Source organism: Aphis gossypii, chromosome 1, assembly GCF_020184175.1.
Source record: "Aphis gossypii isolate Hap1 chromosome 1, ASM2018417v2, whole genome shotgun sequence".
Classification (NCBI taxonomy): Eukaryota; Metazoa; Arthropoda; class Insecta; order Hemiptera; family Aphididae; genus Aphis; species Aphis gossypii.
Window position 1 is genome coordinate 9,562,086 of NC_065530.1, and position 15,236 is coordinate 9,577,321.

The following is a 15,236-nucleotide window of genomic DNA, read 5'->3' on the forward strand; positions in this document are numbered from 1 at the left end:
TGGACATAATGACATAATGGTTGTACGTATCGTGTTTGGAGCAGCAAATAGCAATGCAGTATTATACTATAAAAATATAATTATTCTGTATTTCTGTGGTCAAACGACCGGTAGTGATCTGACACAGTTCACAGTTCAAGTGATAGTGTGATACTGATTACTGACGTCTGAATGTCTGATACTGACCATGATCGAGAAGTCACGGTATTACCAAAAACATATGACTGGGCGGACCATAAACATATTTATCCATGATAAGCAATGTTGACGAAACGCGTTACCATAGATAATGAAACTATAACAAACGCTTTACGTTGATAAGCGATGAAAAGTTTTGCCAAACGCCAAAGCTTTAAGTTCAAGCCAATTGACTAATTTTTAATTGTTATTATGAACAGTCCCGCAATCAGCAGCAGCACGTTACGTGATTAATAAGCAACGCGTGCGTTACAAATTGACGGTCATCAATATGGGCATATTCGGTAAATCGGCCACCGTCGATCCCAAGGATCAAGTGAGTAATCGTGATCAACATGTAGTGCACACTTGTCGCATTGATTCATGAATTTTATTTGTTCCGCCTGCTGTGGTGTAGGTTAAACAGTGGACATCAACCATACGAAAAGAGACGTATAAACTAGATCGACAGATAAGAGGTGAGTGTAATAAGTGATGTGTGGTGTGTATTTAACGGAAGTGCCTTCAATACTTATACAATTATTATAATTCTGTTTTAATAAATTACAATATTAGTTGGGATTTTGGTACCCTTTTTATGATACAGGCATACAGCGAGAAGAAGAAAAAGTTAAGCGTTCGATGAAGGAAGCAGCCAAAAAAGGAAACAAAGATGTGTGCATCATTCTGGCTAAAGAAATACTAAGGTCACGTAAAACCATCAACAAACTTATTACGTCAAAAACACATATGAGTTCTATACAAATGCAAATGAAAAACCAGCTGTGTAAGTTTTTAGTGTATAAAAATACATTCGTAGTTGTATGCTGTGATTTATATTTAACTGTTTGTAATAGCTGTGCTGAGAATGGCAGGTTCATTGCAAAAATCTACAGAAGTAATGCAAACAATGCACAATTTGATTAAAGTACCTGAAGTCGCAGCTACTATGAGAGATTTATCTAAGGAAATGATGAAGGTTTGTATGATATTAAACTTAAGGTTGACCCATATAAATGAGTTTGATTTTAGGCTGGAATCATTGAAGAAATGTTAGACGATACTATGGAGAATGTAATGGACGATCCAGAAGATATGGAAGAAGAAGCACAATCTGAAATCGATAAAGTACATTAAAAAATAATTAAATTAAAGTAGTGTTATCTGAATTAATACATTTTATAATATTTACAGGTATTATGGGAAATTACAGCTGGTGCATTAGGTCAAGCACCTATGGCAGTTACTGAAACACCAGGTGGTTCAGTATTACAAGAAACTGAAACAGTTGAAGAGGATGATGACCTAGAAGAAATGAAAAATCGCTTACAAGCGTTAAAAAGCTAAGTGAAGGTGTAATGAAGATGCTAAATTTAAATAATATATTATGTGCTTTTAACAGAATTTAATATAAATTATAAACTAAAATAATTTAAGATAAAAACCAACTATTAATTTTATTAGAAAAATTGGGGCTCTAATGATTTTTTTTTCATATTTAATCAATTGCAGATTTGTTAAGGTTCAATATATGTTTATCAAATAATGTATTAAAGTGTATAACTTAACTAATTTAGTAAAACTAAAATTTAGACATTAGTGTTTTGCACCAAATATATTTTATTTTATCAATTTATAATTGAACTATTGATGAGATTTATATTCTTATAATAAAAGTCTCGCGTGATATTTTTGTTGAATTCTTAAAATTAATTAAAAACATTAAATTGAATTCATGTGAAATTGTAGAAAAAACTACATTTGAACATTTGATCTCTTGTTTTACACCATAAATAAATATATGTTAATATTATATATTTATACCTACATTTTAATTTTATATGTATTATCATTAAATTACAATTTAAATTGAATCCTTTAAGAAAATAATGAAATATTGTATTATTTATTTTTATTGTTAATTATTTTTGTGGCCTATATTTGTTTTTACTTCATACTTCTGTCTAAAAATTAATTATAACTTCAAATTAAAAGTTTTTTAATATTATTTAATTTAAAACAGATTTCTATGTTCATTTCAAAACTATTGAAACCACTTAAATGAAATTAATGTTATTAATATTATTGCATTTAAAACAGCTTTTTTCTGTTTAGTGCACTTATGAGCAAGACACAATGGGTTATTAACATACATATACCAATATATTTTTATTTTTTATTATTATTTTGTTTGTAAGCTTAAACTACATATATATGTATAAAAAAAAAACTGTACACAATGAAATTTTTATAATATTATAATATACATAAAAAAACTAAAAAATAGATCGATTGACTATTCATTTTTCTCTGTAGAATATCTATCTTTTAATGTTCTATATTTTTTGAGCATGTAGAGAGCTTCGATCTCTTTGACAACAAACTCGCCACGTTTGACTAGCATCTTTATTTGTTCGGGATCACTGATGTCGCTGTTACGTTGGAAAGCTTTTTTCAACCGTGAACGGAAAAAGTCATAACCCTGAGGATAGTCTCGTCCCATATATAATAGCTGCGATAAAAATAATTTGTTTATATTATACTGTTTAATTTTTTACCAATAATGTGATGTTTATGCTACAACATGTTAAATACTAAGTAACACAATATATTTTAATTTTGTGGTTTTTATTTTTAATACCATTCAAATTTCAAACCTAGATAGATAATTTAGATTAATTTAGTACCGACTTATGGTCTGATACCCTTGAGATGAAAAAATCCGTATTTTATGCATTAAAGAATTGTTCTAAAGCCATTTTAAAATAATATATGATATATCATTATTATCATTACCTCTTTAACTAGTATGGACTATAAGTATCAATGATAATATTAGTTTATTTCTGTGAACTCTTAATGTTGAGATTGTAAACAAAAATAATAGCCATTTTCAATGTGCTATTACACACTTCTGAGAACAATAAATATTGATTAATATAATAATATATTATTTTTAAGCTCATGAAGTCAGATATTAAGCCTGTGATATTAGAATATTTGGATTTTCACGTGTAGGTACCTTGTTATCTACTCGCTCACAATTAAGTATAACTCACTGCATAATGTAAATTATCATGGATGAATGAAATAGGTACATTTTGAATTTAATTAAAAACCATAACATAAAATTAAATGATTTTAAGTAAAGTTGGTATATTAGCATCTATTTGTTAGAAAAATGTTATAATTTGTTTACATAATTATGGATATATGGATAATTACTAATTTATTTGTCTATTATAGTAATAAGATTAACTTATATAATATGAAATTTAAAAATTATAGTTAGTAATTGTATAATTTATGTTTTGGTATATAACTGCTATGCTATAATAAAATTAAAATATTGCAAATTTCAGTAATTGTAAATAAACGATTATTTCTTACATCATTATTAATTCCATACAAATGGTTTCCGATTTCGAAGACATTTTATTATTTAGAATGGTGTGGTAAACAACATCATTAAAATAGACATAAGATAATAATAACTGTTTATATCTATAAGGTTTATAATAAGTCGTTGATAATATGATCATTTACTATTCCGAGGCATAGACGTCGTATAGTAGACTTACATAGTCACTAAGGCTACTCACCCTATTAGATTAGTAGAGTTATAAAAATATCAGTTAAAGCTCTATTATTTTTAATAACACCTGTTAGTTGTCGACGCTACTAAGTACCACGCAATTTACTTAATTTGTGTACGAATAGAACTAAATATACCTTGGTGAAATCTGCAGGGCAACAGCGAGAGGGAAAGAATTTCCTCTCATATTTAACAATAATTAAGAACAATTACAATGGTAGCAAAGATACTGTTTTGCCCATCTATTTTAAGCTCAACTTTATTGTATACTATAAGTACAATACATTTTATGATTAAGTTTGAATATTAGTTTTCTTTGTTTATTTCATGTAACAAGGTATACCCATTAATAATTAGTCTCGGAAGTTGTAGGAGTTGATCAGTTGAATAGTGTTCTGTATGCTCTCGATTCATACCAGATCGAGCTAGAAATTCTAACTATAGGTTCAATGACAAGTTCGAAAATAGAAAATGCATATTTTGCATACTTCGTCAATGTTAAGAAAAAAGTGCATATTATTCCGTTGATTTTAATACGTATATTAAGCATATTTAATATCTTCTAAATTATTGTTGATAATTATTTTTTTCTTAACATATTATGCATTTTAAGTAGGTAGTTAAAGCTCAATATTATTTTACGAAGGTTACTTAGGTTAGGTTACAGGGGCAGATCTTGGATATTTTGATAGTAGGGGTACATATAAATTGTATAATGATTCTTTAATCATTATTAATAAAACATAGGTACTCTTGTTTTTAAACAAAATTGGTATTTGGTAATATATTTAATATTATAATGTTGATTCCATAATAGCACACACCAAAATAATAATTTATACATACAAGCAAGTATAATAATTTAAAAACAAATGTTGATAGAAAATTAACAGGGGGCTATGCCCCTGTGTCCTTCCTGTAAATCCATCAAGGTTAGGTTAGGTAGGTATTTATTGACATCCTCGTAGTCGAATATTAATTTGACGACAAAGGGCGACGTGTAATCTATATCGCAATATTATCTTATTTTTGATGTCATCGTATCGATTTAACTTATCGTAAATTTGTTGTGCACGATTTTACAGTATTTTTAAAAATATCTTTTCAAATTAAAAAGATGTTTGTTTGATAAGTTGAAAAACTTTTTGAATATTCAATTGTATTTCATATATATATTCTATCTATTTTAACTCCTATAACTTCCAAGCTCAAGACGCTCAAGTCATTAACATAAAACCATCATATTGTGCTCATTATAAATATGGGTAGTTAAGTACTAATTTGATATATTTTAACTAATTTAACAATTGTACCTATAGAACGTCTAGGATTGCTATATGCCTATATGACTATCACACTAGGTATATTGTATAAAATATTATAACCGGTATAGGTATTAACATTGATTATTAATTAATTATTTATTAATCAATGATATTAATTACAGTGAAACTTCTATTAAACGAAGTCCCATGGGGAACAAAAAAAAAATGGTATTATAGAGGAATTGGTTAGATAGAATTAATGCATGATTAAAATGAAGGTCATAGTTCTCAAAAATAATTCGTTTAATGGAGTTTCATTGTATTAAAATGTTTACAAGTAGATATAGGTTTATAATTGGTAAGCTGTTCGAGGGGTAGAAAACCAGAAAGGAGTCATATCTTTCATAATTATACTTTTAGACACAATTGATAAAAATACTTGGGTATTAAATATGTTAACCTATATAAAAAAAAAAAATTAACCAAGTTACGCTACTAAATACGAAGATATAATATTATACATATATAAACCTAATCTAGAATATCATATTATATACCAGAATACGTATTTGAACAGATCTTATTGAGGTAGAACGTAGGTAATTTTTCGGAAGTAATAAATGTATAATAGTTATGTTATTAATAAATAATAATATATTAATATGACAATGAAATATTGAAACGAATCGTCCTACCACTCCTACGCAAAAATACTATAACAAATATATTGTATTACGACTAATACGACTTCGTCCTCTGAGGGTCGAATCTGTAACGTCCCCTCCCCAGTCCCCCACACGGATGAACTGCAATACATAATTACGAAATATTGGCTTGAATTAGATTGTCGGACTAAAAATATACTGTAGATAAATTTAAAATCATTATTTCATTGAAGTCTTTGTTAGAAAAAACTTACGTTATACGTTCTAGAAGTGTGCACTATATAATAATATATAATATCATGTTTATTCTTTTATTATGACAATGTAACATAGACTATTTTTAAATCTGACAATATTATTCTCGTACACTTAAGGCTACAAAAAAAAAAAACGGATTTCGTAATGCTTACTTGGTGAAATACGTCACATTCAGATTCCGTACAAGATATTCGAGGAATATAACGTCTAATGAATGATAATGATAATAATATGATTGAATCCAACAAGTACCTACTCCCCTCTCGGCCTCACCGCAACATCACCAAAATACCCAAAAACAAATCGTCAACCCTACGCCACGAGCCCTATCAAATTTCAACGACCCTAATGGAAATTCACGGCCAATACAGTATCTGTATGGCAATATGGGTGTAGGTAGGTACGAGGTACCCACTTGGCACTATTAAAATACACACACTTACGGTCTTGTACAAGTTGATCACTTCTTGTCGTCCTGAGACCATTTTAAGTAGAGTAAGCTGTAAGTGTAAAAGTCCTATTGCGACCCAAGTCGCCTTCGCAGTGATTTAAGGCCACTGTTATTGTTATTGTTCTGATATTATGGTGTAGTGTTGTCGCTGATACTGGCCGCGCACTGTGATAGGATTGTAAATGTAATAGTCATTTATTTGAGTACAGAACAATAATAATTCGATTGTTCACAGATATTACAACATAGTTAACGTTTAATAAAAACAATCGAGTTTTACGATAATCGATAGGTAGTTTAATACATTATTCTAAATTAGGTAGATGTAAAATTATATTTTTACTTTTATAGATAAATTTTTACTTTTCACAATTTTATAGTCATCGTTTTAACTTAAAGATAACCGGTTCCAACCATATTCCAACACTGTGCTGGGCACACAGATATATTATGAAAATTAGATTTCAAACTGATACCAAAAGTAACTTTTAAAAATCAGCTGTTGATTATAGTGAAAAATACAGCTAGCGCTCCAATGATAAAATGAGCGAACTACTTATTTATTGTAACTTGAAACATTTGAAACCTACAGCGACTAAAACCGCCAAATTGTCTGTAAATAGATAATGTTCTTTGTTGTGTACGTATTTATTTTTTTATTACCAAGTATAGCTTAAAGTTGAAAAACTCTTTGAACGTTTTGACATTTACTTAGATTTCAATATGGTACTACCAAATGCGTGAGTGTAAATATCAGGACAATGGGACCAGCATCATTATAATTACAGGGCCCCGTGTAAAATAATTTAACCAGGCCCTTTTTTTAATATATTATTCATTCAGAAGATCGAAAATTGTTTCAATTATGACACAGTAAGTAGAAATAATGTTGTTTCGAAAAAAAAAATCTTAATACAAAAACTCCAATACCTAATACAATAAAATCTTTAATATAGTATTCATATTATTTTAAAACAGGTGAAATATATTAAGTTCTGGTTACCTAGGTAAACTAAATGATTTTAAATACTCCACTAAATAAAATAATATTCAATAGTTAATATTTAGTACTTTGCTTTAACGGGGCCTTATATTTGCGTAGGGTCCTATACAAGTGCACTTATTGCATTGCCCTTGTGCCTACCCAGTACCCTGGTAAATAATAAATATAATATATTTCACTCATGTATTAAAATTATATTATATCATCTTAATTAATGATTAATCATAAATTTTATTAATTTTAAATAAGACGACAGCGCAATATTTGTTCTCTTTCATAAACCCATGTAGAATATGGATAACATAAAAAACATAAAACAATTAAAGTACCTAGGTATATTCGTAAAATCGTTTTTTTATGAGTTTTTAGTGATCATAAAGTAAAATAATTTATTACAAAAATAATAAAAAGTAATATTTTTGAGGGTTTGAAAAATCAGTTTTTTTTTATTATTTGACTGAATTCACCTTTAAAATTTAAAAAAAAATGTTGTAAATTAAATTAAATAAAGAAATAGCTTTATGGTAGTTTTAGAAAAATCAAGACTCTTAAAAATACTATTTTATAATTTTTGTACTAAGTAAAAGATTACTTAAAAACATAAAAAAAAAATGATTTTGCATGAATGCGTCCTATCTATATATTGCACATGGTCCAGACAGAAAATAGAGAAAACAAATAGTGCGCTGATATCATCTTAAAATGATTCACGTTTGAAGAAAGACGACAACAAGAACCAATACAATGTTATTTACTTTATTCGTCTAGTCGTCCAGTTATCTATATTATATTTGTCAGTGGGTGTGAGGTCGAAAACTTGGAGTATTTACAGTTTTCTGATTTTCGAAACTGTAATATAGAATATAAATAAAATAATAATATTACTCTGTACACGATATTAAAATCCTAAACTAAACGTGAAATGTTACGGCAATGATTGAAACAATTTCAATCATTAAACATAAATATAGTAATTAAAGCTATTTAAACATAATCGCCTAACAAATTAGTGTAAGATTTCGGTTTAATAGATTTTAATTTTTTGAATATACATTTGATTGATTTAAAAATTACTACGATTACACCAAATACATTTTTAGCATACATCAACAATTTTAAATTTATTGTTTATAGTGTTTATACTATAACCTCGACTATAACTTATTATACACAAAAGTACTATTGATATTTTCTATTGTAGAATATATATTTAAATTTGCTTCACTAAGTGATTATACAGTGAATAAAACGAAATTATTTTTGAAAATTAAAATCTGTTAAGCTCAAATCCAGCCAAGTCGACATCATACTTTTATACCGTGATTTAAGTGGCCTAACCCTTCTTCAAATTTTCTGACTCTATCTGCTCTTATTTATTATACAAATTATGCTAAAAAGTCGTTATGGACAGGAAATGTAAATGTGATTTGATGTCTATTACTGAATGTAATTTTAGATAACAGATTGAAACAATAAAATTAAGTAATTTATTATTGCTTTTTTTAAATTAATTTAAAAAATCTAAAAAAATTTGTATAATATTTTTATTTTAGTTAACACAACCACCAGTATTGAAGCATTATTGCATAATTAGCTAGTGTATAAATATTAATTACATGGAAATCGGACCCATAATTTTCGAGGTCTGGAAATCAACTTCTATATTATTATGTGGTCACTCGCCAGAAGTAAAAAATTGGCAACCAACACTACAGTTATGAAACCTTCACCATAAGCAACAAAGGAAAAAGGAAACATGCAACCTTTCCTTTAACAAACTACTGTACAGGTACAATCCAGATTATTTATATCGTTATTTAAATTATTATTTCATTCACTAGTTTACATTACTATCATTTTGGAACAGAATATAATATACTACCAAAATATTAATTTAAAAAATATAAATTACCATTAAATATTTTTTTGTTTGTGTATATAAAAGTATTTGAGTACATTATGACGAGTGCGATTATCTGAATTTAATTCTTGATTGTATATATATTATACATTATAGTATCATACAGCTCATTTTACAATTTATTGGTATAAATGTATAATACTCATACTTACGTAAGACATATATAGGTACGATATATTAGTCAAACAGGATATATTGATGTATTTTATAATTCGAGTACCTACCTTAAAATTTCCCTCTAATTTGTTTTAGTAACAATGTACATATTTTATAATAGAACTGTTGTAATATTAATAATAACATTGATTGATCGGTAATCATTCAAAACCCTACTTTTGGGTGTCAAATGTGATATAATACACTGGAAGCCGACCGCGATCGAGATTCGTGAGCTGACTGATCCTTCAAACTGCATAAGTTATTTACAATCTTAGTTATATCATGTACTTTGAATGCCACATGTTCATTTTTTAGATTACCAGAAAAAATTTTTTTAGTCATTTCTATTTACATTTTACTAAATTTAAATCTAATATTATATTGATTGTTGAATATGATTAAAATAATATGTTTGTTCAATCATTGATGTGGTTATGATAATACAGTATAATCATTATATAAGATAAGTATAAGGGTATAGGGTATTCAGGTCACTTTATTTTTTATTTATTTGTTTATTTATTTTTTTTTTGAGGCAGACTTAAGTGACAAATAATTTCGATGTAGTTCTGAAAAATAGTACCTTTATGTTAAATAATATTATATAATTTATAACTAGATCGGTATCTAATTATTTGTATGATACATGTAAAAAAAATAAATTTATTACATAAATAATTTATTTTAATTTATAAACAAAAACAACAATTTATATCTGATAAGCGTTTTTTGGTTCTTCTCCAGAACCTGCGTGGTTTTTTCAAATTGTCTCCACACGCCTCGTGTTTTTCTCGACATCTTGGACAATAAGTGTAACTTGCGCAAATTGCGATACGTCCATAAAACGTTGGTCGATGGCAGTAGTCCATAATTTGGTTGACCTCTAAATCGAGGCTGTCGATAACTGATCGACACCAATTTTCGTGAGTGTTCATTACTGTAAAATACGTTAGGATACTATAGCCATAAAGACGTTTTATATATTCAAATAAATTATAACGCAATTATAATTAAAAACTAATGATTACTGATTACGAGACAAAAATCTAATGTCACACACCCTCAACATTTTAACTGATCCATTATCTAGTGCAAATCTTATCTTAGTGATTGTGCATGTCATTGCATGTCATAATATTTTGCCATTTTGGTAAATCATTTTCGTTCAAAATCGTTTTTTAATGATACCGATCACTGCATTCAAATTTAACACATCCATTATAGTGACCTACTCTATGTCTGAGGTCTACTCGATATCTACTGTACAGCAGAGCGTTACCCACTTGATCACCCTTTTTTTGATAAATTGAATATATTTCTAACGTTCAACCAATTATTTATTATTTTTAACTACTATAAAAGTATATCGAAACCTTGAAATTCTGAAGCTCTTATTATTGAAAATTCAGTCATAAAGTTGAACCCACCAGTTGAAGTCCACTGTTCTAAGATATTTCCATTGTTTAAAAAATGTCACCGTGTTATTCAAAATCTCAATATTTTGTTTTAATTTGCATAAAAAACACCTGTTTAATACGACGTCAAACCTAACCGTTCAATTTAACTCGAAATTACGATACAGTACTTTCATAGTGTTTTCCCTACTCGGAATAGTTTTAAATTCAATAATATTTGTAATACATGATTGAAATGTATTTTATTGTTTGAAAAAATGGGTGGTGCCGTCTGTGGATAATAAATGTTTTTTTTTCCTAAAAGTTTGGCTTTAATGTAGTTGTACTGCCTATTCAAGACGTGAATAGAAATTTTAAATATTAAACCTTCATAATAGTTACTGTATGAGATTAAGGGTCGACTTTGTTCCTAAAATTTACAATTTTTATTTTCATCGTTCATCACCTAACCAATGTTCTGAGATTTTATACTTCGATAAGCTACAGAAATTTTGAATCGTTGATACGTTAAAAACTTATATAAAATATCTAATTATCTGCAAAAATACATATTTTGGCTATTAAATATAATATAACACAACAGTAATCGTGTACAACACCTCCGTCTCTATACATAATCGCGCGTGCAGCGGTTAAGTTCAAAGCACTCTACATCTGTACATATAGGTACTATATAGCACATCATAACTCCTAAAATAAAATACTTATAATGCAGACTAGCGATAGTAAAACAGATAATATTATATATGTATTGAATGTATTCAACAATTATTAAATTGTGTACAATTTATTTGAAATCTATATCGAGGACAATCTGAGGGTTGGCGGGGAAGGGACGGGGGGGGGGGGTAACAATAAATTTAGCGCTTCTAAACTTATTTTTATTTCTTGAGTTATTCGAGAATATTAGGTATTATTGAACACGTGGAGCAACGAAATCACAACTGTTCTGCAGTGTTCACAGACTGTTCGAAATAATAATGTTGCCCGCGAGAGGCGAGTGGGGGACAACTTCTCCGCGGGTCCGTACACGAGAAATTCAATCGGCGCGGCCATTGTTCCGGGCGGCCGCGATCCCGTAAAAACGGAAATAAGCCACGCGACCCATCTCCGGACGGTGGCGAGCGAAAAGGCAATAAGCGCAGCATCCACCGCCGACGACGACGTACACACGCGCGACGCTGACCCGTGCACTGGCGCGCACGTTCGTCGGTGGGTGTCGTCGTTGTATAGTCGTCACGCGACACGCACATCGCAGTGCCGCGAAAAAAAAAATTGGCGGGGATCGCTGGGTTTTTACATTAGTCTTAATATACTAGAACGCGCTTGATTATTTCCTACATAATCATATGCACTTTTATTACAAAACCACCCTCCTCGTTACTGTACAGTGTCGTTCGTAAACGCGCGTGTAATGACGTTTATCTACTTTGTTTTTTAAAAATCGGAAGCGTCGATAGTTTAACAACGGTTAACGGCGGTCGGCCATCATCGATCAATTATACATATTTTTACGAGCACTATGACTACAAGTCGCAACTATACATCTATCATATATATATATAGATTTACATACTATACTGTATGATGTTTAAGTATATTTATGTGGAATATTAATGAAACCAGATTTTTCTTCATAATACCTATATTATTATCCAAAGTCCAAACTAAAAAAAAAAAAAGATAAGATTATGGAGAGGATACTCCTCTGCGGGTTACGGTATCCGTCACTGGGGGTATTTATACATCGTTCACATAATATAATATTATTATATTATCCCGTTTATACATCGTTCGGTTAAGACACGACGTACGCGCGTGCGCACTTCGGACTGCGAGTAAAGAATTACAAAAAGCGAGCGAGTACATAATATTTTATTATTATTATGATAATATAATATGCGAGTACATAATATAATAATATCATATCACCTATACGGACATGTAATATACTCACGCGTACTATATACGATCGAGTACCGATGCGCGTGCGCTCGCATATATACAACGGTAATAGTAATATAGTAGTAGTAACAGTAGTAGTAGTAGTAGTAGTAGTAGTGTGCACCGTAGTAGAAGACTTGATATAGACGGAATGGCGCATGTTTGGCGGCGGCTACGGCGGCGGTGGAGGCGGTGGAGGCGACGTTTGTAGCGGTGGTCGTGGCGGCAGGTAGGTCGTATTATACTATGCCACGGCCGCCGCCGATCGCGTATACTATAATACGCGATATACCTATGTGCTGGTACGCGTGGCTTTGTACTGCGCCGCGCGTGCCATGCAGCGGCCGCTTCGCGAGACGGTCTGGCGTGGGTGGGTGGCCGGGTGGCCGTGCCGCGAGCGGGTGTGGGATACGGCGGCGGCGGCGGCGGCGGCGGTGATAGCGTCGCGGCCGGCGGGCGAAGGTGGGTGGTAAAAGGCTACCGAGCGAGTCTGCCGCCGCCGCTGCCGCTTTTCAGTACGTGACGGACGCGCGCGCATCGCGACACGACCGAGACGCGCGGGACTCTGCAGCAGCAGTCGCCGCCGCCGCCGAAGCCGAAGCCGAAGCCGCCGGAACGTATCGCCGAGACGGACAATGTGAGTGGCGATTTATTCTGTTGTTGTGGGGGCTTTTTTTTTGATTTTCTTTTTTTTTTTTTTTTGGTTTCGGCTCCTCTCCGTATAATACGATTTACCCATTTTGAATATTATAATATTAATGACCAACGGTATTCGGTGGCACCGAACCGCACCAGCACTGTGATCGGAACCCAGTGGAAACCTTTGTCGGAAATAGTCGTCGTCTGACGGACGGTCCGAATCGTCGGAGACACCGTCGTAGTGAGATAGTTAATATTATAATATTATTGTGTAATGACAGTGTATAGTAATGTATTACGCACAGTCAAAAACGACCGCGGGCTCTGTTTTTCGGGTTTTTGATGCCAAGTGAAATTTTGAAAAAAGCCACTCGGCTAGTGCCTTTCGACGACATCTCGTAACGCATAGAACTCATAGAAGTGCACCGAATGATATGATAATATTATTATGTTATTAAATATAATGCACAATGCACATTATTGTCACATTTGTTGTATATAATACGCTTACCTAGTTGATAATATGCACTGAGATCTATCAGCAATAATTTATTTGGAAATAGTTTTATGAACATTGTGTATGTTTAATATTAGAAGACTATATTAACGAGATCTCTAGATACGTATTTCGTATCTGAATATCGGCACTTGTTTATCGGTGAGCCTCGACTATATTTTCTTATTTTATTTCTATCACTAATAACAACTGTTCTACGATCAGTATAATCTTTATAACACTACTGCACTCGTATATTAGAATTATACAACAATAATTAAAAATCACTAACGGAAAAAAAAGTTGAGAATATTCCATTTATTTCCGTCTAGTGTCTCATCCAATAACAAACCCACATATCGCCAAAATTATTTCGTCTTGTGCAGTACTATTACGTTTAAGCCACCCTTGATACGCTTCGATGTTTAAATTCTGTAATGCCGAAGCGACTTTCAATCGTGTGGCATTTAGATAGTTTCCTACGATCAATTTTGTAAATATTAATATATTTATATATAAATACAATAAGTGCTTAGGTACTATTTATTTATATAGATCAAATGAAATAGGTTTTCTATGATGTTAGCGAAAAATAAAATACAAATTGCATACAAGACGAATAACGTGTTGTACTTGTAAATAACGATACTATGATCAGTAGTTGCGTTCATCTATATCATTAAATCAATACAAATATTTTTGATTTTTTGTTAATAAATAATTATATTATACGATAATAGTGGCCTATTTGTATTTCGCGAATACGTACGTGTTTTTTAAATTAGCCATTCTATTTTGGTACCTATAACTTTATTATTATTATGTCGTTTTAGTATGTATTATAGTGTAACGTACGTAAGTAGAAGTGTACTTAACATGATTATTAGGACTTAATAAATATCGTATTCGCATGTTATTTTTTCCTGTTCATATTTTCATTATCAATAGTAAACTTTATAAATTTGTTTCATGCAAATAGCAAATGAAAATTTATTCACGATCTATTTTAATGCGATGTTTTGCAATTTTGTTGCTTATTTTGTAATTTATTGTGTTTTGTAAAATTATACAGACATTTTACTGCGGTTTTATGAATTAAGAATCATATTATATAATTTGACAAAAGTAAAATCTAAAGTTAAGCCGTACCTACCTACCCTACATTATTGATCGTAAAAATTGTTCATGAAAACGTCTACAAATATTTTTTTTGGCTATGTGTATCTAATACCTGTAAATTTAAATATC

General features: G+C 30.6%; 3 protein-coding genes across 4 annotated transcripts in view; 2 read left to right on the forward strand and 1 right to left on the reverse strand.

Annotated features, from left to right (window-relative positions):
* Positions 1-288: 288 nt before the first annotated feature.
* On the forward strand, positions 289-2,465 carry LOC114123356 (charged multivesicular body protein 3). The gene is made up of 6 exons (XM_027986290.2): positions 289-514; positions 596-656; positions 785-964; positions 1,035-1,156; positions 1,210-1,305; positions 1,372-2,465. Exons 1-6 carry the CDS (start codon positions 470-472, stop codon positions 1,522-1,524), a joined length of 657 nt encoding a protein of 218 aa, XP_027842091.1. The 5' UTR covers positions 289-469; the 3' UTR covers positions 1,525-2,465.
* On the reverse strand, positions 2,334-6,755 carry LOC114123359 (electron transfer flavoprotein regulatory factor 1). Its single transcript, XM_027986292.2, has 2 exons — positions 6,404-6,755; positions 2,334-2,689 (listed from the first exon to the last, which is right to left on the reverse strand). Exons 1-2 carry the CDS (start codon positions 6,443-6,445, stop codon positions 2,474-2,476), a joined length of 258 nt encoding a protein of 85 aa, XP_027842093.1. The 5' UTR covers positions 6,446-6,755; the 3' UTR covers positions 2,334-2,473.
* A 337-nt stretch (positions 6,756-7,092) lies between these two features.
* LOC114123368 (protein Skeletor, isoforms B/C) overlaps positions 7,093-15,236 on the forward strand; it is a 100,057-nt gene continuing 91,913 nt past the window's right edge. Inside the window, exons 1-2 of one of the 2 annotated variants that reach the window (XM_050197762.1) lie at positions 7,093-7,284; positions 8,968-9,203. The gene's annotated coding sequence lies outside the window, so the exon portion shown is untranslated. Of the gene's footprint in view, positions 7,285-8,967; positions 9,204-13,342; positions 13,491-15,236 lie in introns of those variants that run through there. The other variant, XM_050197761.1, reaches the window with a different exon arrangement.

What these genes read in the sequence shown, in the direction of transcription:
- LOC114123359 (XM_027986292.2), bottom strand. Translation starts at nt 6,445, where the DNA reads ATGGTCTCAGGACGACAAGAAGTGATCAACTTGTACAAGACC. An exon ending in TGATCAACTTGTACAAGACC is followed by an intron (nt 2,690 to 6,403) that starts GTAAGTGTGTGT and finishes TTTTTATCGCAG; the next exon opens with CTATTATATATGGGACGAGA.
- LOC114123356 (XM_027986290.2), top strand. Translation starts at nt 470, where the DNA reads ATGGGCATATTCGGTAAATCGGCCACCGTCGATCCCAAGGATCAA. An exon ending in ACTAGATCGACAGATAAGAG is followed by an intron (nt 657 to 784) that starts GTGAGTGTAATA and finishes TTTATGATACAG; the next exon opens with GCATACAGCGAGAAGAAGAA. An exon ending in CACAATCTGAAATCGATAAA is followed by an intron (nt 1,306 to 1,371) that starts GTACATTAAAAA and finishes TAATATTTACAG; the next exon opens with GTATTATGGGAAATTACAGC.